This window comes from Erinaceus europaeus, chromosome 1 (assembly GCF_950295315.1).
Source record: "Erinaceus europaeus chromosome 1, mEriEur2.1, whole genome shotgun sequence".
Lineage (NCBI taxonomy): Eukaryota > Metazoa > Chordata > Mammalia > Eulipotyphla > Erinaceidae > Erinaceus > Erinaceus europaeus.
The window spans coordinates 115,199,878-115,227,766 of NC_080162.1; the positions used below are offsets into that span (position 1 = coordinate 115,199,878).

At 46.4% G+C, this 27,889-nt stretch overlaps 1 protein-coding gene across 1 annotated transcript; it reads left to right on the forward strand.

Annotated features, from left to right (window-relative positions):
- Positions 1–219: 219 nt before the first annotated feature.
- On the forward strand, positions 220–27,574 carry MAT1A (methionine adenosyltransferase 1A). The gene is made up of 9 exons (XM_007533800.3): positions 220–524; positions 8,329–8,406; positions 9,690–9,812; positions 15,869–15,981; positions 16,278–16,421; positions 21,492–21,710; positions 22,637–22,819; positions 24,223–24,356; positions 25,507–27,574. Exons 1-9 carry the CDS (start codon positions 431–433, stop codon positions 25,607–25,609), a joined length of 1,191 nt encoding a protein of 396 aa, XP_007533862.1. The 5' UTR covers positions 220–430; the 3' UTR covers positions 25,610–27,574.
- Positions 27,575–27,889: the final 315 nt, after the last annotated feature.

Consider the following 27,889-nt stretch of genomic DNA (forward strand, 5'->3'; position numbering starts at 1 on the left):
CTCAGAAGACTTTACTTCTGCAGAATCTACACAGCCTTCTGTGCCATACACTGACCAGAGATTTAGGACTTGGGACGTGAGAGCTAAGGACTGAGATCCTTCAAGGGAACAGTCCCCCCCCTTTTTTTTTTTACAAGAAATGGACTCCTCCAGTTTTCTCACATGGTTACTCAGGTACTTTCACTTTTCCATATATAGGAGTCACCCAGGAGCAAGCTCTGTCCAGTTGGAGGGAGTGACACATCTGTAGCCAGCCCCTCCCTTCTCACCCATCCTTGCCAGGCTCTCACGTGCTCACAGGGCATCAGGCAGAAGCCGGCCCCGTGGCTCCCACAAGGGCAGGCCTGTCAGGTTTAAAGGAGAGCAAACCTTGGACAAAGCCACCGTGTCAAGACTCCCTTGGAGGAACTACACAAAGAGGAGTGAGAAGATGAATGGGCCAGTGGATGGTTTGTGTGACCACTCTCTGAGTGAGGAAGGAGCCTTCATGTTCACGTCGGAATCTGTGGGTGAGGGACACCCAGGTAAGTAGGTTGTCCTGGACAGATAGCCACCTATCATGATGGGAAAGTCACTTGTCCTAACAATCTTTAAAAGCCAACAGCGTCAGTGACTGCTGAACACTATGGATCAGTATTCATTATCCTGCTGATGTGTCATTTCTATGAAAGTCACTGGTGTGAAGGATAAATCAGAAGTTCTGGGGGCCTGGTAGTGGCACACTTGGTTGACCATACATAGTGCAATGTGCAAGGACAGATTCAGGCCCCTAGTACCCACCTGCAGGGGGTAAGCTTCACCAGTGGTGAAGCAGGGATGCAGGTGTCTCTCTGTCTTTCCCTATCTCCCCCTCCCTTTCAATTTATGGCTGTCTCTGTCCAATAATAAATAAATAAGAGGTTTTAAGAAAGAAGTTTAGGGGGCTGGGTGGTGGCACATCTGATTGAGCAACCATGTTACAGTGTGCAAGGATCCGAGTTCAAGCCCCCAATCCCACCTGCAGGGGGAAAGCTTTACAAGTGGTGAAGCAGAGCTAAAGGTGTCTCTCTGTCTCGCTCCCTCTCTGTCTCCCCCTTTCTTCTCAATTTCTGGCTGGCTTTACTCAATAAATGAATATAATAAAAAATTTTTAAAGAAGTTTAGGAGGATCAGGAATCCATGTTGTAAGGCACCACCTGTTTGTCAACACAAAGGTACACTTATTTAAATATGCAATGCATAACCACGTAGAAACTTTTTTGTATGTGTATATGCAAGGGCCAGTAGATACATGTGTGTGAGTTGAGTCACCAGGGAACCACTTAGCAGAGAATCTACCCTCAGCCATGACCACAAGCCACTAAGTTATGCATGTCACGCATGTGCAGCTGAGAAATGAACAGCAATGCATTCTAACAGGTGCCGAGATAGGTGTCCTGATCCAGGAAGCTTCAGAGATCTGATGTCCAAGACAGAGTGATAACTTCCCTAAAGGTGGGAACCAAGGCAAGCTTCATGGGGGGGGCTGAGAGGTAGGGTGGCCTGTGATGTGAGGAAAAGAGAGGCTTCCCTGCAGGACACACCAGGACTGTGAGCAGAGCCTTGACTTGTAGGACAATGGCAGCTCTTGACCTCTGGGGTGTCTCCACATCACCCAGGTGCAAATTAAAATACAAAGATTCTGATTCGGTATGTTTTGGGCAGTGGGGTCCAATAATTGGCATTTTTAATACATTCCAGAAAATGTTGCTGCTGCTGGCAACGTTTTGAAAACTGTTGTCTTGGGAGAACACTGATGTATTTAAAGCACTTCTCCAAAAGTCATTTGAGGTGGCCGGGTGGTGGTGCACCTGGTTGAATGCATGTAACAGTGCACAAGGACCCGAGTTTAAGCCCCTGGTCCCCACCTACAGGGGGAAAGCTTTATGAGTGCTGAAGTAGGTCTGCAGGTGTCTCTCTGTATCTTTCCCTCTCCCTCTCCCCCTTGAATTTCTCTGTCTCTATACAATTAATAAAGATAATAACTTAAAAATCATTTGAGTATATGAAGTTTCTGGTAATATAACCAAGTCTACCTTTTCCTCTCCCTTCCCCTCTCCCTCCCCTTCACACTTCCCTGTTTCTGTTCTTTTTCAAAGAAATATAACTCTCAAACCTTGGGTTTCAGCTTTGGACACCTCAACATTCTGCTCCTCTCGTCTGCCTTAGCCAGTGTTTTGTTTTCCTTCTCTCTTTCTCTCTCCCTCTCCCCCTCTCTGTTTTTTTTTTTGTTTGTTTGTTTGTTTGTTTTTTGGCCTCCAGGGTTATTGCTGGGGCTCGGTGCCTGAACCATGAGTCCACTGCTCCTAGGGGCCATTTTTCCGATTTTGTTGCCCTTGTTGTTGTTTTTGTTATTGTTGTTTAGCTGTTGTTGTTGGATAGGACAGAGAGAAATCAAGAGGGGAGGGGAAAACAGAGAAAGGAAGAGAAAGGTAGACATCTGCAGAACTTCACCACTTGTGAAGCGAAGCAACCCTCCTGAAGGTGAGGAGCCGGGTGCTCAAACTGGGATCCTTACACAGGTCCTTGCACTTCGTGCCACATGTGCTTAACCTGCCTTGTTACCTCTCAGCCCCCTCTCCAGGGTTATTGCAGGGGCTTGGTGTCGGCACTATGAATCTACTGCTCCTGGAGGCCATTTTTTCCCATTTTACTGGATAAGACAGAGAGAAATTGAGAGGGAAGGGGGAGATAGAGAAGGAGAGAGAAAGACACCTGCAGACCTGCTTTGCTACTCTTGAAGCTTCCCCCCTGCAGGTGGGGAGCAGGGGCTCAAACCCAGAGCCTCGCATGGGTCTTTGCACTTAACAGGGTGCCCTACTGCTTGGTCCCTGCTTCCCTTTTCTCTAAGGGCATTTCTTAATGTCTAGGAAGATAAGATAATATTGTTGTCACTACTATGTAGGGGTAGAGTGCTACTGACATATTTAGTGGAGAGAGACCAGGTATACCTACAAACATCCTAAATGCATGATACCATCCCGCCTCTCCCCCAATCCCCATCAATAAAAAACAATCAGGCTCCAAATGTCGATAGTGCTACTGTTGGGAAACTTTGGCTCAAACAGTTTTGTATGTCACTTAGCTCCATTTCATGTAAACAGCCTTTTTCACTGTGCCCAGCTTAATAGGTAATGGATCTAGGTTTACTCTCTTCACAGTCTCGGGTTCATTCCTATGTTTGGAGGCCAGGTACAGGGTAGGAAAAGGACTTGCTCTACCAGGAGGAAGCAGGTACTTCTCACACAGTGACAGATGGGAGCCTGGGACACAATGCCTTGTGTCCCATGAGAAAAGAATAAAAATTTCAGCCAGGGCTAGGGGGCAGGTGGTGGTGCACCTAGTTGAGTGCACATGTTACAATGCACAAGGATCTGGGTTCAAATCCCTGGTTCCCACCTACAGGGGGAAAGCTTTGCAAGTGGTAAAGCAGGGCTGCAGGTATCTCTCTGTCTCTCTCCCTCTCTGTCTCCCCCTCATTTCTTGTTTTATGGCTGTGTCAATTCAATAAATAAAGATAATACAATTTTTTTTTAAAAAAAGCAAAGAAAATAAAATTTCTTGTTTTATGGCTGTGTCAATTCAATAAATAAAGATAATACAATTTTTTTTAAAAAGCAAAGAAAAGAAAATTCTCATCAGTCCATGAAAGCACTTTGGTGTGTCTCATTTCCCTTTTTCTTGTCATTCTGACTAGACTCTTTCCTCTAAATCTGGGTTACCTTCCTGCTTGTCCTTCCAGAGCTGAAATTCCTTTCCACCAGAAAGAGAAAAAGAATTCTTCTTTCTCAGCTTCCAAGAAGGCAAACGCTAGAAGAAGAAGCTTCCAAGAAAACCAACTGTGGATTGTCTTTTTCAAAATTTCTAATTATGCATATTTATTTATTGGATAGACACAGCCAGAAATTGAGATGGAAGTTGGAGATAGAGAAGGAGTGCAATAAAGAGACACCTGCAGCCCTGCTTCACCACTTGCAAAGCTTTCCCTCTGCAGGTAGGACTGGCAACTTGAACCTAGATCCTTATGCCCTATAACACGTGCGCTTAACCAGGTGTGCCACCAGCCAGCCCTGCCAACGATGGACTGTTGTAATCCTACTGAGTGATAGAGATTTTGAAAATGTAAAGCAGCAGCCCTGAAAAGCCCTTCCTAAGCATTTTTCTTGTCTTGAGGAGCTTAGCCTTAATATCTTTGCTCCAGACTCTAGCTTTGTCCCTAATATCCCTTACCCCACTGCCCTGTGTGCAACAGTGAACAGGTGACTCGTGTCCGTTAAACAAGCAGAGTCATCAGGCATGAGCTGTTCCTCTGGGTCTCCATAGGCAGGCCTAAGGTGATATTTTGGCAGCAGAAGCCTACATTATTAAGAGTTTGCAAAGGTTTTGGGTTTGGAGAAACCTATATTTACAACCAGGATCTGCCACTGGCAGGAGAACAGATAGAAAATTCCATGTCAATTAGCAGTTTCTAAAGGAAAGATGATGTAATTCCTCTCATATATATATTCTTTCATGTACAATATATAAGAAGATATTATATATAATATCTTTTAATTGCAGGCTTACTAATATTTTTCATGACAGATTTATTATGTGCTTTTGAGAAGAAAACTGCTTAATTCTGGATCTGAGGGGGGCCAGGTGGTGGCGCATGTGATTGAGAGCACATGTTACAGTACACAAGGACTGGAGTTTAAGTCCATGGTCCCCACCTGCAGGAGGGAAAGCTTCACAAGTGATGAAGCAGAGATGCAGTTGTCTCTCTCCCTCTCTGTCTCCCCATTCCTCACAATTTCTAGCTATTTATATTCAATAATGAAATAAAGATAATTAAATTTTATTTTATTTTTAATGTATTTACTTATAAAATGGAAACACTGATGAGACCATAGGATAAGAGGGGTACGATGCCCACCACCAGAGCTCCATATCCCATCCTGTCCCCTGATAGCTTTTTTATTCTTTAACCCTCTGGGACTATGGACCCAAGGTCATTGTGGGATGCAGAAGGTGGAAGGTCTGGCTTCTGTAATTGCTTCCCCGCTGAACATGGGCATTGACTAGTCGTTCCATACTCCCAGCCTGCCTCTCTCTTTCTCTAGTGGGGAAGGGCTCTGAGGAAGTGTGCTCCAGGACACATTGGTGGGGTCATCTGCCCAGGGAAGTCCAGTTGGCCTCATGGTAGCATCTGGAACCTGGTCTCTGAAAAAAAAGAGTTAACATAAAGCCATACAAATTGTTGACTAATCATGAACCTAAAGGCTGTAATATTGCAGATGAAGACTTGGGGTCTCCATTTTGGAAATAGCTAGTAAGTCTACTTAGGTATATTCCAAAGGGCCCATGACTATACTAGTTTTTTCCTGAGCCTGACATCTGATATACAGGTAGACCCAAGTTATTGTCTGGGGAGATAATGTCATAGCTGGAAAAGTGGCTAGAAAACTGGATCAGGGAGGAGAGTAGCTCCCAAATATGGCAAAAATGTATAAGTATTGTTGACTGTAAACCCCATCGATTTGATCTGGGGCCCATATTCAGCATAGGACCTATATAACCTCTACATTCATGTAGGTCTGAGCTTGCATTCTGTGGTCATCAGTAGGAACATTCTGAGTTGCACCAACTTCAGGACCCATCTTCTTCAGGTTGTAGATAGAGTATGTTATCCAACCCCCCTTTGGAGGATGGAACATTTTCTACCACTGTTGATCCACCTTGAGGGCAAGGTACTATGGGGGCCCACAAAGGGGTCCATTATGTTGTTCCTGATGGAGGTGTCCAGTGACAGTGGAAAAAGGGATCTGTTAGAGGTCTAGTCCCTTCATGTATGTGTGGAAATCCCAGGACTCCCCGACTAGGGCCCCAGCAGATGGGGTGGCCTGATAGTGACTAAAGAGTCATCGTTAAAATATGCCAGTCTCTTGCCCTTATTCAGCTTTTGTAGTCCTTACTTTGATAAGGTTAGCTTTGGAGTGACTGAGGGAAGTATAATAGAAAGTAGGATGAGGAGGGTATCTAGGTCTAAGTAGAAACTATTTCATTAGGTACTTTATGGTGTCTTTTTAGGTCTTTCTACTTGCTTGCTGTATATGTTGACTCACTGCAGACTAGTGTGTACTTTTGCTCTCAGGTATATATTTTGCCCTAATTTAGGATACATTGTACATCTGCCCTATCTCATGGGACCTGGTCTATATCTAGGTTTGGGGGCTTTGCTAGGAAATGCACCACCCCAAATGGAATTAAGGAGTCCTATTAGAAAGGAAAGTTCTCACCCAAGTAATGATGCTGAAGGGTTGGCATTCCACACCTGACGTCTAAGGACATATTCTGAAGTGAAGCATGCCAAGGTGGTACTGGTTGCATTGTATAAGTTGGGATCAGCAGATGCAGTATTAGAAAATTTATTTTATTTACCTATTTATTTATTAGATAGAGACAGAGAGAAATTGAGAAGGAGAGGGGTAATATAGGGAAAAAGACTGAGAGACACCTTCAGCCCTGCTTCACCAATTGTGGTTTTCCTTCTCAGGTGGAGACCAGGGGCTTGAACCTGGGTCTTTGCTCACTGTAATTTGAGCATTTAACCAGGGGTGCCACCACCTGGCCCCTTAAATTTTTGTTTAATTTAAAAAATAGAGCATGAGAAAATTTCTGGGGGTGAGGGAGGTATCACCTTGGTTGTAGTGATGATGGCAGTCAAATGGATACAAATGTCCAAATTTACCAAATTGTATATGTTAATATTTACATGCAGATTTCTGTATAGCAGGTATGTATCAACAAAGCAGCATGGAATGGGGTTATGCAAAAAGACTTTCATGCCAGAGGCTTCAAGGACCCAGGTTCAATCCCTTGCACTGAAGAGGAAAAAAACAGAACAATGTAAATGAAAACAAAGCAGCATGAACTGAAATATGTATCTGTTGAGAACCAACCCTGTGGGTATATGGAACACTAAGTGAGATGCAATATGTCTAAGTAGGTGACATTTTCAGTTCTACATCTGTAAGCATCAACACCTCACAGAACCTCAAAGCAAGAGTTCAGTTTTCCCCAAGGGCCATTCAGTGATATCCACACTGGGCCATGTTGAAACAGTGGAAGAATTGACCAAAACCCAGTTCACACTGAACTCTTTGTCCATCCCACTTTGACGGAGGAAGTCAGACCCAACTATGAGAGTATCTGCCCTTCAGGAAGCTGAGTCACCTCAGGGGGAAAGACCTGAGAACTATTTATGGTGATGTTCTGCAGAACAAATGTATAGGAGTTTGTTTGTGTAGGACTCAAACAGGTGAAGTCATGGACTGGAATCTTGTGTTAATACAGTCCACAGCATCTTGTGGAACCTGTGGTGCATACTTGACATCTGTCTCAGCTGATTTTATTGACCTATTTTTATATTTTATTTATTTATTATTTGATAGATACAGAGTTAAACTGAGAGTAGAGGAGGAGGGAAAGAGGGAAAGAGACAGAGAGATACCTGCAGCCCTGCTTCACCATTCGTGAAGCTTTCCTCCTGCAGGTAGGGACCAGGGGCTTGAACTGGGGGTCCTAATGTGTGTGCTCAACCAGGTGCACCACCACTTGTCCCCTCCAACTGATTTTACATCTCAACACCTAATTTTAATGAAATTGTTAGCTATTTTGGCTCCTATTTCTAAGACTTCTTTAGATGTTAGGATTAAAGGGAATAAATTACAGAAGCCAGACCTTCCACCTTCTGCATCCCATAATGACCCAGGCTTCATACTCCCAGAGGGATAAAGAATAAGAAAGCTATCAGGGGAGGGAATGGGATACGGAGTTCTGGTGGTGGGAATTGTGTGGAGTTGTACCCCTATGATCTTGTCAGTGTTTCCATTTTATAAATAAAAATTTAAAAAAAAGAATCAAAGGGGATATATTGAAAAATGAGAGAACTTTAGAAGGGTGTGTGTGTGTGTGTGTGTGTGTGTGTGTGTGTGTGTATCCCTGTGAATTGCTTTAGACTCCTAAAACTCATTAGAATAGATTTCTTTTTTTTCCTTTTTAGGGAACTCTATGACTTTATTTAATATACATTATCAAAAATTAAGCAGGAGTGGGAAGAAATAAAATTTTCAGACCCCCTTCTAATCTTTTATATTGCTTTTTTATTTTATTGGTGATTTAATAATGATCAACAATCTTTTAGATTTCAAAGTGTCTTCGTAGTAGGTAAAGTTGATAGGTAAGCTGACAGAGGGTATAATTATTGCATGCTGCAGTTTATTATGCCTATTATGTCTTTGATTTTTATGTGAATTCCTTCTTGCCCAGATAAAATCTGCGACCAGATCAGTGATGCAGTGCTGGATGCCCACCTCAAACAGGACCCCAATGCCAAAGTGGCCTGCGGTAAGAAGTGCCCATCCATCTTTCCTGCCAGAGACCCGAGTGGGGTGGTCTTGAAACCTTTGCCTACGCTGAAACACTCAGCACGGCAGTGAGGACCTTCTGAGTCTAGAGAACTCTAGACCTGGTACAGTTGCATTAGGGCCCTAGCTAGGGTCAAGGTCAGGGTCAAGGTCATGGTCATAGCGTCTGGGTGTCCCACTCCCCTCACTGTCACTTAACCCTGGGCACTGAACAGACCAACCCTCTCCTCTCCTGCAGTGCCACCTGTATCAGGCACTACTGAGCCCCTCTGCATGGAGACCTCACCCTGATGTCTTTATACATAGCCCAGAGAAAGTGATCCTGCCTCCAAGATTTGTTCAGGATACCACTCCCACAGCCAGCAGTGGGGGCGTGGGGGTGTAGTAGAAACTGCATGTATGTTGACTGCAGTCTTCATGATAAACACACACTCTGATCCACATGGTCATCTTATTGTCATCTTCTGCTCTCATTTGAGAAAGCAGGCTAGAAGGCTGGGGATGGAGACTCTGGTGAGATCAGTTCTTTCCAGAAAATTCTGGAAGATGTTCATAGGGCCAAGCAGTGGTGCACCTGATTAAGTGCACAGTTTGCAAGGACCCAGGTTCAAGCCCCTGGTCCCCACCTGCAGGGGGAAAGCTTCACAAGTGGTGAAGCAGGACTGCAGGTGTCTCTCTGTCTCTCTTCCTTTTTATCTCTCCTTCCCTCTCAATTTCTCTCTGACTCTATCTAATAATAATTAAATAAAAGTGTGGGGGGAAAAAAGATGATGGTCAGTTCCTGTGCTGGGATCTGCTCTTGTGGAACAGCTTTACCATTTTCTCAATATTTATTTAGTCATTACTGAGAGAAAACCAGAGCATCACTCTGGCATATGCAATGCCAGGGACTAAACTGGGGACCTCATGCTTGAAAATCTACCTCTTCATCTACTACTCTGATTAGGGGCTGGGCAGTGGCGTACACACTACAATGCTCAAGAACCCAGGTTCAAGCCCCTGGTGCCCACCTGCAGGGGGAAAAGCTTCATGAGTGGTGAAGCAGGGCTGAAGGTTTCTCTAGCCCTCTCTATCTCCCCCTCCCTTTCTCAATCCAATAATAAATAAACAAAATTAAATTTAAAAAATAAAGTACCACTGTCTAGTACTCTGACCCATCCTCTGCAAGGCTCCATTGAAGTCTTGGCATCAGAACTGTGGGCAGCCTGGCACTGAGCTTCCTTTTGCAGCTGCAGAACAGCTCACCTGCTCCCTTCCTTGCAGAGACGGTGTGTAAGACGGGCATGGTGCTGCTGTGTGGAGAGATCACCTCTGTAGCCATGGTGGACTACCAGCGGGTGGTACGAGATGCCATCAAGCACATTGGCTACGATGACTCTGCCAAAGGTGAGGGCAGGCTCCTCGTCCAGAGCCCCTGGCAGGAAATAAGTGCTGATCTTGGCTGATGCCTCACATCTGAGGCTTTCAGTCTTCTATAAATGTAAACTATCAGGACTTTTTTTTATAAAAAGTTCTTATTCTTTATCCCTCTGGGAGTATGGACCCAGGATCATTATGGGTTGCAGAAGGTGGAAGATCTGGCTTCTGTAATTGCTTCCCAACTGAACATGGGCATTGACAGGTTGATCCATACTCCCAGCCTGTTCTCTTTCCCTAGTAGGGCAGGGTTCTGGGGAAGCAGAGCTCCAGGACACTTCGGTGGGGTTGTCTGTCCAGGGAAGTCTGGTTAGCATCATGCTAGCATCTGGAACCTGATGGCTGAAAAAAGAGTTAGCATATAGAGCCAATAATTTGTTGACTAATCATGAACCTAAAGACTGGAATAGCTCAGATGAAGAGTTGGGAGGGGTCCCTCCATTTTGTAGATAGTTAGTAGTCCTATTTTAGTTATATTCCAAAGAGCCTATGACTATTCTAGTTTTTTTTTTTCTTGAGTCTGATGTTTGATATGCAGGTGGATCCAAGTTATTGCCTGGGGAGATGATGTCATGGCTGGAAAAAGGACCAGAAAGCTAGATCAGGGAGGATAGTAGCTTCCGAATATGGGAAAGGTATATAAATATTTTTTTACTGTAAACCCCATCGATTTGATCTGATCTGGGGCCCATATTCAGCTTAGGAGCCTATGTGACCTCCGCATCCCTGTAGATCTGAGCTCACATTCTGTGGTCATGAGTAGGAATGGGAGGGCATGGGATACAGAGTTCTGGTGGTGGGAACTATGTGGAGTTGTACCCCTCTTATCCTATGGTTTTTGTCAGTGTTTCCATCATGGGCATTTCTGCTTGAGTCCAAAGCAATGGTAAGGTGGGGAGTGGTTCATTCAGTTAATCTCACGTAGTACAAGGCACATAGTACAAGGACCTACACTAGGATTCGGGTTCGAGCCCCCACCTCCCTACTTGTAAGGAGGACACTTCCTGCAAGACTCCATTGAAGTCTTGGCATCAGTACTATGGGCTGCCTCAACCAGGTCTATAGGTGTCTCTGTCTCTCTCCCTCTCTATCTCCCCTCTTCTCTCAATTTCTCTGTCCTATCCAATAAAATGGAAAAAATGTCTTCCAGGAGCAGTAGATTTATAGAGCTGTCACAGAACCCCAGTGATAACCATGGAGAAAACATAAGTTAATGGCAGGGGGAAAAAAATTAGGGCATCCCAGGTGACTGTGCTCAGTTGAACCAACACATGGTCATCCCCTGTTGACTGTGGTCTTGCCAAAGGTTGACTGTGGTCTTGCTTTCTTGGTGCTGGCATAGACTCTGGAAGAAAGGAACACAGAGTAAAAGGAGCTGTGAAGTTTCAGGTATTAGTTTGTGTGTGTGTGTGTGTGTGTGTGTGTGTGTGTGTGTGTGTGTGTGTGTGTCCTTACCTAATCTTCTCAGGAACTCAGCTGCACTTAAGCAGATGAGGAAGCTGAGGTGTAGAGATGCAAATCCTTTGTGTGTGGTACCTGGATCAGCCCATGGCTGCCCATGAGGCTGTGTTTCTGATATGCTGTCCTGCTTCCTGTTACAGACAGGAGGAAAGATGACTCAGCTCAGAACTGATACTGACAGCAAGCAAAGATGACAGTCTGGCTCAGTTTGGCTCCAGAGCCTGACATCATAGGAACCCAGGGTTGCGGTACAGGTTCTGGTGACGGGGGCGGGGGGGGGGGTTTGGAACCCTGTGGCCAGGTGTAGGTGAGAGCTGGAGAGAAGGGAGGACTTTTTTTTTAAAAAGTCCAGCACCTATGGCTGGGCAGGCCTACAGGGGCTGTTAAAGGCCAAGGTGTATTAGGCAGGTACCCAGGGCTATGTGCACTGACCCACTTCAGGAGCTCAGGGGCCCTGTGTCCATGCTGTTTTATTTTGGGGGGGGGGGGGTCTGACTCAGTAGAGGTTTTAAGAGGAGCATTCTTTCTGAGTCCCAGTTGGCTCTCTCTGAATTTTCCTGTATCCAAAAAGATGCCATGACTTTGAGCAGGGCCATTGAAGGCCTGCCTCCAGAGCCACCCTCCTGGCCTGTCATTGAGATTCACAGAGCCACTGCTATTTGACATTGCCTATTGCTGTCTAGTACCACTCATGTGTTGCTCATGGTAACAAGTGACATCTTCAAACGCAGCCAGAGTTGAGGCAGGCTGGGATGGTACACTGCACCTAAGTGTTCTCTCTCTCTCTCCTTCCCTTCCTCCCTCCCTTCCTCCCCCTCTCACACACCTCAAACATACCATTCTTGTGCTCGTGTGAGTCCTCTTGGGGGATTCAGACAGTGGCTGGAAAGGTCTAATGCAAAACTGGAGAGCGTCTAGTGACTTTCTAGAGGTTGTCAGCTGGTATGCATTGTAAAATCATTCACCGAATATAAGACTGAACAAATTGTTTAATAATTGGGAACCAGAAGGTAAGAATACAGCAGATGAGATATGAGGTCTTCATGTTGGAAGAAGCTAGGAAGTTGGGGGCCAGGCAGTGACACACCAGGTTGAGTGCACATAGTACGAAGCACAAGGACCTGTGAAAGGATCTGGGTTTGAGCCCCAGGCTTCTTACCTACAGGGAGGGAGCTTCACAAGCAGTGAAGCAGGTCTGCAGGTGTCTATCTTTCTGAATTTCTCTCTGTCCTATCCAAGAAAATGGAAAGAATGGCCTCCAGGAGCAGTGAATTTGTAGTGCCAGCAGGAGCCCCAGTGATAACCCTAGACACAAACAAACAAACCTAGGAAATCTGTCTTAGATAAAGTTGCAAATGCTACCATGATGCCAACCTGACTTCACTGGAAGACAGCCTCACCAATGTGATTTGTAACCCCACCTCTCCAGAGCTCTGCCCCACTAGGGAAAGAGAGAAATAGGCTGCGGGTATGGATCTACCTGCCAACACCCATGTTCAGCAGAGAAGCAATTACAGAAACCAGATCTCCCACCTTCTGCTCCTCATAAAGAATTTTGGTCCATACTCCCAGAGGATAAAGAATAGGGAAGTTTCCAGTAAAGGTGATAGGACATAGAATTCTGGTGGTGAGAATTGTATGGAATTTTACCCATTATTTTACAATCTTGCTGATCATTATTAAATCAGTAATTTAAAAAAATCATTCACTGGAAAAGAACGAGCTGTATGGGTCAAAGGAGACCTGTGGCTGGCCTGGAATGGTGCAGGCTGCAGAGGGCTGTGGTAATGGTGTGGCATGTGAGGAAGAGCTCCAGGGGCATTCAGGGAGAGGCAGGCAGTTTGAGAGGGTGGCGTGGAGAACTGAAGGAGTGTTCAAGTGGAGGCAGATGGTGTTGAAGACGGTATCTGTGTTTACACTGGCTAACGGTGTGCCGGTATCAAAGACTGGATGGGCCCACTAAGGAGTTTCGTGTGATTTCATCTGGTAGATTGGCCCTATTTGTTTGTTCGTTTCAATAGACCCATCCCGGCAGTATAAGCACAAGAATAGATAGCCTAGGCAGGAAGAAGGATGGGAGCCAGTTTGTCACTCATACTTGGCCTCTGCACAGGTAGCTCCTTATTCACACAGCCCCTTCCTGGAGCTGAACCCAGCAGAGCTGTGAGTGAAGGGAAGCTCCCTAAGGAGGCTCCTAGGCTGGACTGCTGCTCGTTGAGACCCCACAAACCAGCATCCAGTGTACTGCACTAGCCTGAACTGGACTAGCTTTCCACGTGGTGCCTGAGCTTTTGGGGACAAGCATTTGAGGCCTGCACCTCCAGAGGTGGGGCCTTTCTGTTTGTCCCAGCTTCTGTACCCATCTTGTGTCAGAGGACTGCTGCTAAGAGGGGTTGGCTAAGATGGTTTCTGTCCACCACACCTGTTTCAGAATGGCTCATTCTTGGACTGGGCACATCCATGGGCTTCTGAGTGGCAGTGGAACCCTTGATTTTTCCTTTCTTTTTTTTTTTTTCAATAAGGCTTTTTTTTTTTTTTTTTTGTCTCCAGGATTATCGCTGGGGCTCAGTGCCTGCACTATGAATCCACTGCTCCTGGAGGCCATCTTTTTTCCATTGTTGTTGCTATTGTAGACAGAGAGAAATTGAGTGAGGAGGGGAAGACAGAGAAGAGAAAAAGATAGATACCTGCAGACCTGCTTCGCCACTTGTGAAGCGACCCCCCTGCAGGTGAGGAGCTGGAGGCTAAAACCGGGATCTTTGCACAGGTCCTTGTGCTTTGTACCATGTACACTTAACCCAGTGTGCCACTGCCTGGCCCCCATACCCTTGATTTTTCACTTCACACAATGATTTTCTACTGGATTAGTGGTGCTTCTGGGAGAGGCTGTGGGAGTTAAGTCACCTGTTGGTTTTACTGCCAGAGCAGCTGTAGTTTGCCCTGGCTTTTATACTGAAGATATGTGTAGGGTTTTTTGTTTGTTTGTTTCCTTTTGACCACCAGGGTTATTGCTGGGGTTCATTGCCTGCATTATTCCACGACTCCCTGTGAATATATATAAACAGAAGTTGAGGAAGAGGGATAAAGATAGAGAAAAGAGGAGACACAGGCTAGGGTAGATAGCATAATGATTATACAAAGAGTCTTTCATGCCTGAGGCTCCCAGATTCAATCCCTTGTACCACCGTAAACCAGAGCTGAGCAGCAATGCTCTGGTAAAAATAAATAAATAAATAAATAAATAAAGAAGAAGAAGGAGGAGGAGGAGGAGAAAAGGAGACACCCACATCACTGTCCCATTAATCATAAAGCCCCACCCCCCCAGTTAGGAAATGAGGGCTTCAACCTGGGTCCTTTCACACAGTAACATTTGCAGTCTGCTGTGTGCTGGTATATATTTCTTAAATCAAGGCTTACTTTATTTATTCTTTAATTTCTATTTGTTACTAATAATTTGTTACAAGACTGCAAGATTACAATGTATAGTCCCACACCACACCCACCACCAAAGTTCTGTATCCCTACCCTACCACCTCCCTAAGAACCACCAGAGTTCTTATAAGCCTTACAGTTCGCTTACTTGTTTTGTTTGGATTTTTTTTGTCAAGTTCATGTAAATAAGATCTCTAGATTCCACATGAGTGAAACTATCTGGTAGTTGTCTTTCATCTCTTCACTTATTTTACTTATTTCTAAGTATAATCACTTCCAGTTCAATTTATTTTGTCCCTCTCCCAAAGGATACAATATCATCTTTTTTGATTGCAGAGTAGTATTCCATGGAGTATATATATCCCATAACTACCTTAGCCAGTCATCTGTTGATGGACATTTAAGTTGCTTCCACTCTTTGGGTATTGTGATAGGCATCTATGAGCATAGGGGTGCATATGTCCCTTCTAATTAGTGCTTGAGTGTCTACTGGATAAATGCCTGAGAGTGGTATTGCTGAATCATAAGGTAACTTCATTTTTATTTATTTAAGGACTGTCGATACAATGTAGTTTTAATTTGCATTTCTCTAATGACAAGTGAACTGGAGTATTTCTTCATATGTCTGTGGGCATGTGTATCTCTTTAGAAAATGTTTAGTTCTTTGGTCTACTTTTTTGTTTGGTTATTTTTACTTCTTTTGTAGATCTGTACCAATTCTGTATAGATGTTTGATGTCAATCACTTATCTGGTGTGTGATGGGCAAATATCTTCTCCCATTTACTGGGTTGTCTGGTTATCCTTGGCTAGTTTGCTTTTGATGTGTAGAAGCTTTTTAGTTTCATGTAAGGCATACTTTAATATAGTAAAATGATATTTTACTATATTATTTTACTTTAAAATGGTACTTTACACATACATACATGTGTGTGTATGTGTAGGGGAGCATTCTCTGTGGGATTTTACATGATAATATGGGAAGAATCTATGAGCTTCCCCACCCCAGGCCTCAGCTGTGGGAGACCCCCCCCTGGGAGACCCCCCCCTCGCCTACCACCACCCCACTCAACACAAGAGCTGCCCTGTGTCTGACTGAAGACCTCCACTCAGGTATCCTTTCCCTTCTGCCTAGGCTTTGACTTCAAGACCTGCAATGTTCTGGTGGCTCTGGAACAGCAGTCCCCAGACATAGCCCAGTGTGTCCACCTTGACAGAAATGAAGAAGATGTGGGAGCCGGAGACCAGGTAACTCAGTACCGCCACAGACTGTCAATGTGGTTGATCCATCCTGGCCTTGGTTCTGACCCATAGGAAAGGAGCTGGATGAACCATACTGTGGGACAGGCCCCTTGTTCTTACCACCTAGCAGGAGAGGCCACTCTCTCCTGCAAAGCAGTGCCAAGAGTGCCCAGGCTTGGCGTGGTCCCCATTCCACCTCCTGGCCTAGTGTGTTGAAGGCCACAATGTTTATCTCTCCCTGCAGGAAGCTGCCCTTCTGTCTAAGCTGTGTGTTGCTTAACAGGCTCTCCCCCCTGCTTCAGGGCCTGATGTTCGGCTATGCCACGGATGAGACGGAAGAGTGCATGCCTCTCACCATCATCCTCGCTCACAAGCTCAATTCCCGGATGGCAGAGCTGAGGCGCTCCGGTGTCCTTCCCTGGCTAAGGCCGGATTCCAAGACTCAGGTGAGCTACTGCTTTTCACCTCTTCAGGTGCCCCCCCAAAGTCCTCCTGACTCAACTGGATTCAAATCCCCTCTCCCCACCCCGGTCCCCACCTGCAGGAGGGAAGCTTCACAAGTAGTGAAGCAGGCAGGCCTACAGGTGTCTCTCAGTGGTTTCTCCTTGATTTCCAACTCCCTCTCACTTCTCTTTTTTTAATTGTTTAAAATTATTTTTATTTATTTATTGGATAGAGTCAGCCAGAAATCGAGAGGGAAGGGAGAGATAGAGAGAGAGAGAGAGACAGAGAGACACCTGCAGACCTACTTCACCACTTGCAAAGCTTTCCCCCTGCATGTGGGGACAAGGGGCTAGAACTCTGGTCCTCAGTTTTACCCCTCTTATCCTATGGTTTTTGTCAGTGTTTCCTTTTTATAAATAAAATTAAACAAACAAACAAACAAAAAGAACTCTGGTCCTTGCACACTATAACATGTGTGCTCAACCAGGTATACCACCACCCAGACCACTCTCCCCCTCCTTTCTCAATGTCTCTCTGCCCTATCAAATAAAATAAGAAAAAGAAAAGAAAAATGGAATAACTGGCTGCTGGGAACAGTGGATTCATTATGCAGACTCCAAGCCCCAGTGATAACCCTGGTGGCAAGAAAAAGAAATAAAATAATGAAGGAAGGAAGGAAGAAAGGAAGGAAGGAAGGAAGGAAGGAAGGAGGGAGGGAAGGAAGGAAGGGATAGATAAGGAGAGAGAGAGAGAGAGAAAAAGAAGAAGAAGAAGAAGGAGGAGGAGGAGGAGGAGGAGGAGGAGGAGGAAGAGGAAGTAGTAATGAAGGAAGGAAGGAACTTCAACTCTAGATGTTTTCTGCTCCAGCCCCCAATGTTCTGTTGTGAAACATATAAAACATATAGGAGAATTGAAAGAACAGTTCAATGTTTGTTTCTTGTTTTGCCTTCTTGGTGTGTGTGTGTGTGTGTGTGTGTGTGTGTGTGTGTGTGTGTGTGTGTGTGTGTGGATTGGAGTTGCCCCAGCCACATCCTCCTTGCCTGGTCTCAGCCTCTCAGATGCTGCCTTTTCTACATCCATGGGGCTCCATGTCTTACGCAAGGCCAGACATGGCAGGAACAAGTGCTGTCTGTACCTCACTGTGACCCTTTTGCTTTGCTTCTCACAAACACTGTCAGCTTACTGTCTGTCTCCCAGGCCTTGACCTCTGCCCACCGCTGTGTTAAAATCCTCACTGATGTCTGTATTTGCAGGCCAGTAGTAGTGATGCAAGTATGAGCCCGCAGAAATGCTCCTGGCTTACTTTCGCTCTCCTCAACCCCCACGTTATGAATGCTGGTGCAGCCAGGACAGTGGCTAAGTGGTAAAGTGCAGGACTTATAGACCTGACTTCCCAAGTTCAGTCCCTAGCACTGCACATGCCACAGTGGCATTATAGTTTTTTTCTCTCTCTCATTAAATGATTAACTGAACAAATAAGTATTTTATTTTTTTCAAGTAGAGACAGAGAGAGGGAGAGAGAGACAGACAGAAAGAAATCACATTCAAACTTCCTTCAATACTGTGCAGGCTGGGTTTCAAAACTGAATTGTACAGGGACCCGGTGGTGGTGCAGCTGGTTAAGTGCACATATTCCCAAGCACAAGAACCTGGGTTTGAGCCCTTGGTCCCCACCTACAGGAGGGAAGCTTCACGAGCAGTGAAGCAGGTCTACATATGTCTCTGTCTCATTCCCTTTCTGTCTCTCCTCCCTCTCAATTTCTCACAGTCTCTACCCATTATTAAATAAGTAAATTAATTTTAAAAAGAGGGTGAGTGAGGGGTAAGGCTCCCCTCTCCAGAAAAGGTGGAGTGGGAAAGGCCTTCTTCATTTTGGTCAGTAATACAGGGTTTCCCAGGTTGAAGATATTGAGAGAAGGAGAGGAATATGGGTTCTCCCAGGATCTGCCTTCCTACCAGATTCACAGAGTCCACTTTTTTTTCATTATTTTTTTATTGCTTCCAGGGTTATCACTGGGTCTCAGTGTGGCAACTAGGAATCCACTGCTAATGGTGGCCATTTTTTCCACTTTTTTCCCCTACTTCATTTAATAAGACAGAGAGAAATTGAAAGGGAAAGGAAAACAGAGGAGAGAAAAAGACACACACCTGTAGATCTGCTCCACAGCTCATAAAGCTTCCCCCCCTGAAAGTGGGGAGCGGGGGCTTGAACCCAGATCCTTGTGCATGGTGATATGTATACTTAACTGGGTATGCCACCGCCCTCCCCCCCAGAGCTCACTTTAGAAGCTACTCTGGGGAGTCAGGCTGTAGCTCAGTGGGTTAAGCACAGGTGGCACAAAGCACAAGGACCAGAGTAAGGATCCCGGTTCAAGCCCCTAGCTCCCCACCTGCAGGGCAGTCGCTTCACAAGCGGTGAAGCAGGTCTGCAGGTGTCTATCTTTCTCTCCCCCTCTCTGTCTTCCCCTCCTCTCTCCATTTCTCTCTGTCCTATCCAACAATGACGACATCAATAACTACAACAATAAAACAACAAGGGCAACAAAAGGGAATAAATAAATAAATAAATAAATAAATATTTAAAAAAAAAAAAGAAGAAGAAGCTACTCTGGAGTCCACAGCTGGCACAGGCAGCATGGAGCTGGCAGGTGTGGGGGAAGGTGTGATTGTGAGCCTGCTGAAAGTCTGTCTGTGTGTGTGTGTGTGTGTGTGTGTGTGTGTGTGTGTGTGTTGGGGGGTGGTCCGTGGGCCAGCCTCCTCCTCACCACCAACCCCACCCCCGCCCAGCTCACTCCACGTGGCTGCCCACAGGGAGAGCCCTCAGGACGGGAATGGGTAAGGGATTGCCAGTATCTCCCCACTGTTGACTGGGAACAGGATGAGTCCTTCCACCTGAGCAAATTCTTGCTGCTGATACTGGGAATCAGGTGGCAGCACGCGTCGCTATTTTTGTTTCTGGTCCGTGCTGTGTTTTCCATGGTGTATTTTTCCCCCACATCTTGCTGACAGGATGAGATAAGAGCCTTGCTTGGAGCCCTGTTCCTGGCCACACTACTGTGTTTCCACAAGGAGTGCTGCTGGGGAGACGGGGGAGTGTGCAGGAGAGCAGGGGTTGTGGGGAGCAGGGGTGAGAGGCCTCAGGATGTAGGCCTTCTCCGTAAGCCCTAAGCTCTGTTTTCCCATATGGTAGTGTACAGCCTCCCATCTCACTTGGGCCAACAGTATGTGAGTGGGTTTTATCTATTTACGTATTTATTGTTGTTATTATTATTGCCTCTATGGTTATCGCTAGGACTCAGTGCCAGCACTATGAATGCACTGCTCTCGGCAGCCGTTTTGTCCTTTCTCCTCCTCCTCCTCTTTCTCCTTCTTCTTCTTTTCTTTATAATTTTTTTCTTTACTGGGAAGATTAATGCTTTATAGTCAACAGTAAAATACAGTAGCTTACACATGTAACATTTCTTGGCTTTTCCACATAACAATTCAACCCCCTTTAGGTCCTCCGCCATCATGTTCCAGGATCATGTTTCAGGACCTGAAATGAACCCTCTCTTTTACTTTTACCCAGTCCAATTTCTGCTTTGTGTTTTCTTATTGTCAACTTTTTGATTATTATTATTAGTGATTTAATAATGGTTGACAAGATTGTAGGGTAAGAGGGGTACAATTCTATACAGTTCCTACAACCAGAGTGCCATATCCCATTCCCTCTATTGAAAGCTTCTTTATCCCTCTGGGAGTATGGACCAAAGAACACTATAAGGAGCTGAAGGTGGGAGGTCTGGATTCTGTAATTGCTTCTCCACTGGACATGGGCATTGACAGGTGGATTCATATCCCCAGTCTGTCTCCATCTTTCCCTAGTGGGGTAGAGCTCTGGGGAAGTGGGGTTCCAGGACATACTGTATTATTTTAATACTCAAATAAAAGAATATGGTGGTCTAGAAGGTGGCACATTGGATGAAGCATTGGGCTGTCAAGCATGAGGTCCTGAGTTCAATCCCCGGCAGCACATGTACTAGAGTGATGTCTGGTTCTCTTACTCTCTCCCCCTGTCTTTCTCATAAACAAATAAAATCTTTAGAAAAAAAAAAAAAAAGAATATACCAAGGGGCCGGGTGGTAGTACACTTAGTTTAGTGCCACATTACAATGCATAAAGGACTTGAGTTCAAGCCCCCAGTCCCCACATGTGGGGGAGTTGGGGGTAGGGAAAATGTCACAAGCAGTGATGTAGTGCTTCAGGTCTCTCTCTATCTCTCTTTGTCTCCTTCCAATTTAGTTTTTCTCTGTCTCTATCCTAAATAAATAAATAATGATTAAAAAAGAATGAAATGTATTTCACAAAATAGAGTACCTGCCACCCACATTCAAGCCCCAGTATCACATGGAAAGTACAATGGCCATGAAGGAAACTTCAGTGCTGTGGTGTCTCTCCCTCTCTATGCTTCTCTTTCTGAATGAATAAAAGATCTTTGTTTCACAAAGAAAAGGAAAGGACAAAAAAATAAAAGATGGACCAAGTGCTGACACACTTGGCTAAGTACACACATTATAATGCGCAAGGACCCAGGTTCAAGCCCCTAGTCTCCACCTGCAGGGGGAAAGCTTCATGAGTGGTGAAGCAGGGCTGCAGGTGTCTGTCTCTTTCCCTCTCTATCTCTCCCTTCCCTCTCAGTTTCTCTCTGTCTCTATCCAGTAGTAAATAAACAAAATTTTTTGACATGTAAAGAAGGGAGGGAGGAAAGGGAAGGAGAGGAGAGGAGGGGAGGGGAGGGGAGGGGAGAGGAGGGGAAGGGAAGGAAAGGGAAGGGAAGGGAAGGGAAGGGAAGGGAAGGGAAGGGAAGGGAAGGAAAGGAAAGGAAAGGAAAGGAAAGGAAAGGAAAGGAAAGGAAAGGAAAGGAAAGGAAAGGAAAGGAAAGGGGGAAATAATGAGGCAGATTAACTTTGCTGGAGGTTCTTTGAGGACAGGAGCCTCCACCTTGACCCCAGCACCTGGGCCTTTTGGGTACCCGTGACTGGAGCTGTGACAGGATGGGGCTGACTGATGTTTGCTACCATTCTTGCCAATAGGTGACAGTGCAATACATGCAGGACAACGGTGCGGTCATCCCGGTACGAATCCACACCATTGTTATCTCCGTGCAACACAATGAGGACATCACTCTGGAGGACATGCGCAAGGCCCTGAAGGAGCAGGTGATCCGGGCCGTGGTGCCAGCCAAGTACCTGGACAAAGACACCATCTACCACCTGCAGCCCAGCGGCCGGTTTGTCATCGGCGGCCCCCAGGTGCGCCTGGTCTTGGCTGTGTCCATGGTACTGGGATGTGTCCCCTGTGCACCAGCACTCGGCATTGCACTGCTCACAGTGTGGTTCTGCTAGTCTCTACAGAACTGTCACATGTCCCCAGGGTCCTCCCACTCAGCGTAGCTCCAGGCACCTCAGGCCCCACTGTCACACCTGTTCAGGTGCCAGCTCACCCTTTGCTGACCTCTTTGCTGTTCAGGTGTTTGGACAGATCACCTCCCAAGTCTCCTGGGCATGGAGGTGGAGCTGTATGTTAGAAGGGCTTCCTGCCACCCCAGGGATGGGGATGCAGAAGTGGGTGCCTCTGAAGGGCTGCTCAGTACTATCTGGGGAGAGGACACCTGAGATGTGGATGTGCTGCTGCAGATTGGAGCCCCCCAACTAGGTCCTGTGACCAGATCTAAGGTAGAAAGATGGAGTGAAAGGAAAGTCTCTCTCTCTCTCTCTCTCTCTCTCTCTGTTTCAAGTATTGGGCTCTTTTATTTATTTATTTTATCCTTATTTACTTACTGGATAGAGACAGTAAGAAATAGAGAGGGAAGGGAGAGATAGAGAGGAAGAGAAACAGACATCTGCAGCACTGCTTCATCACTCGCAAAGCTTTCCCTCTATAGGTGGGGACCGGGGACACAATCCTGAGTCCTTGTGTGTTATAACATGTGCTCTCAACCAAGTGAACCACCACCCAGCCCCAAGTCTTTGTTTTTCTTCCTGGACTTATCAAGCCCTCCACACACTTGACTGGCTCCTAGCCAAGGGGGTCTTTGTTAAATGGCCTCAGGAAACTTCAGGATGCATTTTCCAAGTCAGAACCTGGTGGTGACCACAGTGCCTCAGACGTTTCTGCACCAGCCATTATGGACCCTGGTTCTGCTCTCATCCCCCCACTCCTCCCTCCCCTTCCATAGGGTGATGCTGGCGTCACTGGCCGGAAGATCATTGTGGACACCTATGGTGGCTGGGGGGCACACGGCGGAGGGGCCTTCTCTGGGAAGGACTACACCAAAGTGGACCGGTCAGCTGCTTATGCTGCCCGCTGGGTGGCCAAGTCCCTGGTGAAAGCAGGGCTCTGCCGAAGAGTGCTGGTGCAGGTGCGTCCCCTGGTAGGGAGGACATGGCCCTGTGTGCATTCTGTTGGGTGTCCTCATGTGGTTCTAGCCACCAGAGGGAGGGGGAGGCAACACTCTTTAGTGGAGAGAGCCACATAAAAAGCATCCTAGTTTGCGTTTGAACAAATGTGTGAGTATCATGGTTTGATTCAAACTTCAATAAAACTCAGTGGAACTGTTTAAAAAAAAAACCCTACCACTGTGAAGACAGTGGGGATTTCCATTATCATTATTTATTTATTGGATAGAGACATCCAGAAATCAAGAGGGAAAGAGGAGTGGAGAGAGAGAGAGAGAGAGAGAGAGAGAGAGAGAGAGAGAGAGAGACCTGCAGCCCTGCTCCACCACTTGCAAAGCTTTCCCCCTGCAGGTTGGGACTGGGGGCTCAAAACAGTCCTTATGCATTGTAACATGTGCACTCAACCACGTTTGCCACCACCCAGCCCTAGGATTTTGGTTTTTTGTAATTTAATAATGATAACAAGATTGTAAGATAACGGGTACAATTCCACACAATTCCTACCTATTCTTTACCACTCTGGGAGCATAGACCAAAATTCTTTATGGGGAGCAGAAGGTAGGAGGTCTGGCTTCTGTTATTGTTTCTCTGCTGGACATAGGCATTGTCAGGTGGATCCATACCCCCAGCCTGTTTCTCTCTTTCCCTAGTGGGGCAGGGCTCTGGGGAGGGAACACTTCAGGACACATTGATGAGGTCATTTGTCCAGGGAAGACAGGATGGAATCATAGTAGTATCTGCAACTTGGTGGCTGAGGCAGTAAGATGTAAAGGAAATGTCTCAGTAAGCAGGAACCCAAAGGTAAGAATAGACCAGATGAAATTAGGGATCTTTGGGTGGGAACAAGCTAGGAGGTCTATTTTAAGTATGTTCCAGGTAGCTCATGACTTTAGCAATTCTTGCCTGAGCCTGATAGCTAACATGCAGGTGGACTAAAAGTATTGTCTGGTGTCAGATGGTGTCAGAGTTGAGAATAGAACTAGAAAGCTTGATTAGGGCAGAGAGTAGCTCCCAAACTTGAAGAAAGTCTTTAAATAGTAAACAGTAAAACTATTTACCCCAGGTAGATTCACATTTAGCACAGGAGCCTGTGTAACTCCTAGTCCCTGCCAGTCTGAGCTCACAGCCCATGGTCACAGCTTGGAACATTCTAGGCTGCACTCATTTCAGGACCAGTCTTTCTCAAGTAGCAGAGCAAGCTGACCCAGCCCCCCTACCATTGCTGCTCTACAGTGAGCTGGCCCCAGAATTTCTAGCCAGATACTGTTGCGGAGGACCCGGGTCAAGAGATATATGTTTCTCTCCTTCCGGGGGAGATCAAGGTGAAAAGCAGGTGTCTGCCCCTGACCTTGTTGTCTCCTGCAAGGTATCCTATGCCATCGGCGTGGCTGAGCCACTGTCCATTTCCCTCTTCACCTATGGAACCTCTCAGAAGACAGAGAAGGAGCTGCTGGATGTGGTGAACAAGAACTTCGACCTCAGGCCAGGTGTCATTGTCAGGTGAAGCATCCCCTCAGCCCGCTCCCTTGACTCCTAGTCATTCCCCACCCCCCAGGGCTTAGCTGAGAAGGAGAAGTCTCCTCCTTCCAGAAGCAGGAGGCCTTCCAAGTTCTTGCACTGAGCACCATCCACATATGCAAGGTGCCCTGCTTTGCAGGCTGCAGGAAGTTGGTTGATAACTTTGAGCCAGTGGGGAAGGGAAAACAGTAAAAAAAAAAAAAAAAAAAAGTAAATGCTTCCAAGGGCCAATGACTGGGAAATACATTGGCTGTTCCCATCTGCTCTTGTTTCTAGTGCTGCCCCCTGATTTCTAGAGCTTGGCTGTTAGTCTGAACCAGGCTGGTGGAGGGGAGAAGAGCAAGGCAGCAGCAGGAAGAGTCCAAACCCTGGTCCCTGGGTTCATCTGTGTGGTCAGACTGTCCCTGAACCCCTAAGCCTATTCTCTTTGAGTGAGGCACAAATGGGAACTAGCTGTGTGTGATGAGAAAAACCAGAGTCTGTTAAGCCTTACTGTGTTTGGCATTCAGAGGAAAGAAACCTACTCCAACTGCATTGAACCAACACTATTTTTAAAAGATTTTAAATATTTTATTTATTAATTAATGATAAAGGGGAGAGAGAGAGAGAGAACCAGACATCACTCTAGTACATGTGCTGCTGGGGATTGAACTTGGAACCTCATGCTTGAGAGTCCAATGTTTTGTCCACTGTGCTACCTCCCAGACCACAGATGGACCCTTTTTAAAAAAAAATACTATTTATTTATTTATTTATTTGAACAGAGACAGAGAGAAATTGAAAGGGAGTAGATTGAGAGGGAAAGAGACAGATAGACACCTGCCACCCTGCTTTACCACTCATGAAGCTTTCCCCCTGCAGGTGGGGACCAGGGCTTGAGCCTGGATCCTGAACACTATAATGTGTGTGCTTAACTATGTGTGCCACCACCTGACCCCTTTCAAACTTGTTTTTTTTTTCCCAGAGCACTACTCAGCTTTGGCTTATGGTGGTGTGTTTGAGGGGGTGGGGATGGGCGTGGGGGATTGAACCTGGGACTTTGGAGCTTCAGGAATGAGTGTCTCTGTACAACCATTATGCTGTCTACCACCCCCCCCCTCCCCATCCAAACTGACCCTTTCTTTTTATTCAGGGACTTGGATCTGAAGAAGCCCATCTATCAGAAAACGGCATGCTATGGCCACTTTGGAAGAAGCGAGTTTCCCTGGGAAGTGCCCAAGAAGCTTGTGTTTTAGAGCTGGTAGGAGCCAAGCTGGGCACCTCCCTGGAAGCATCTGGGCAGGCCCCTTGCTCTCCTCCAAGATCCTGTCAGTTCTCCCCAAAATGGGCTCCCTGTTCATAGGGCCTCTCCTGCCCTCCTACCACCCCCCACCCCCTGCTTCTTATCTTCAGCAGGAAGGGCAGGGAGCAGGGGCTTCCTGGTGCTGGGGGCCCAGAGCTCCTTCCTTCCCAGGAATAGTCATGATGTTCCACTCCCCCTGTCTCTCAGATTGGAGGGAAAATGCTAATTTAGTGAAAAGTGCCCCGTTGTCAACAGCAAGTGCTCCCACAACCTGACCCCGATCCTTTCCTCCCTCCTCCACATCTCATGCATCTCAGGGCTACAGTGAGCTTGCCCTCACAACCACAACCCTGGTTCAGGGCCTTTCCTGCCAGTCTGGGCTCCTGGTGGGGACAGGCACAGGTACCGACACTGTGCAAGAGGAAATACTGAGCAGACACCTGGTCGAATCTCTTCTTCACTATAACATGATGTGGGAACTCCTCTTGGTCCCCCCCACACTTATAAATGGAGAAACTGTGGCATAGACCACTGAAGTCATGGTCCCAAGGTCCCTGAGTCCCAAGGTAGCACAGGCTAAAGCCGAGACATAGTCCTGGTGCCTTGATTAGGGACCTATAGAACACTGCCCCCACCCCGCATCCTCCACCCCCCACGCCAGAAACAGGCCTGAGCAATGGCATAGCAGGATTCATATTCAGGACTCAGAGACCTGGGCTCTGCCCCAAAGCCCTTAGGCTGCTAGGAATTCAAGGACAGTCCCACTGACAAGGCTGATTTAGGGGCAGAACCAAAGAACTGTTTTTTGTTTTGTTTGGTTTTGTTTTGTTTTGTTTTACAACCATGTAAAGCCAGATCCTGACCACCTCTGAACATGTGGGACTGGGGCTTGGGGACCTCCATCTGAACTTCTTAAAGCCAATGAAGTAGTCTGTCTTCACACAAGCAAGGAAGTCCATAAACAGCACTGGCACCTTGTGTGATGTTTATCTTTGACCCATTCAGTAGTATTCCCTGCATTCTGAACACTGGGGGATTAACTAGCTCCCCACCCCATGTCACTTCCAGAGAAGCCAGTCCTAAGGCCCAATCATGTACTGTTAGTGACCTAAATGGCAGAGTTTGATTTCTAATGATGGAGAAATGGGTTGAAATGTCAGTGGAAAGTCTATGCTGGACAGACAGCACTACTCCCCATGGTCCACATGGCCCTCAGTGAGCCGGAATCTCGATTCTGCACATTCACCTGCCTCCCAATTCCATTTCCCTCTGTTATCGCCCTCCTTCCCACCCACCCCCTCCCACCTTGGGTCCTCAGCCTTGGAGGCATCTGACTGCATAACTGCCTTCTTCCCAGCTCCCTGAGTTTAGGTCTGAGTCGCCCTCCCCTAGCCTCCCCCCCCCCCCCCAGAAGGACACTGGGGACTAGATTGCATTCCAGAGCTGGAGGGACTGCTTCTGGCTGGGATCAGCAATAGGAGACAGATTGCAACTATCTACTTCAGCCTGGGGTGCAATGAGCCCAGGCCTTCTCCTTCCAAGAGGGGGTAGGCAGTGCAGGAAAGAATCCAGCATTACCCCAAAGCTTAAAGTGTGGTGGTGGGGGGGTATGTTTGGGTGTGGGTGTTTGTGAGAGAGAGAGAGAGAGATCTCCGCCCAGGACTTCCTGTCATCCAGAACACCACCTCAAGTTCCTTTCGTGAGGGAAGGCACAACTTTTCAGGGGACTCAGTTCCCCTACCACGGATCATGTTCAAAAGAAAAGTGAAAAGTTCACCGAATTTCTTTTTGTTTTTTTCCCAGTTGCTAAAGCAGCATGGTCTTTTTAGGGTGGCAGCATTGAACTTATAAAACTAGCACCTTTATATTTGTTAATAGTTTCTTCAAAGACAAGAAATAAAAATTCAAGGAACAATTATTCCCTGTTTGTTTTGTCTACAACAGTGCCCAACTCCTACAAAAAAAAAAAAAAAAGCCTCTGTGAGTGTCAGTGCCCCATCTCCCTGCGAAGTGAGTATCCTCCTGACAGGCCTGCTCTTGTCCAGCTTGGCTGTCCAGTATGAATTAAGGTTCTCCTTCACTGGCCACTGCGTTTAGTCCACTCCTTACTACCCTAAGGCAGACTGAGTAGGAAACCCCATGTATCATGTGGAAAACTTAAAATATGACTGGATATGACTGGGGGAGCTTGGAGAAAGGAGCTCCTCAGTCTTCAGAGGGTCCTCTCGGCCAC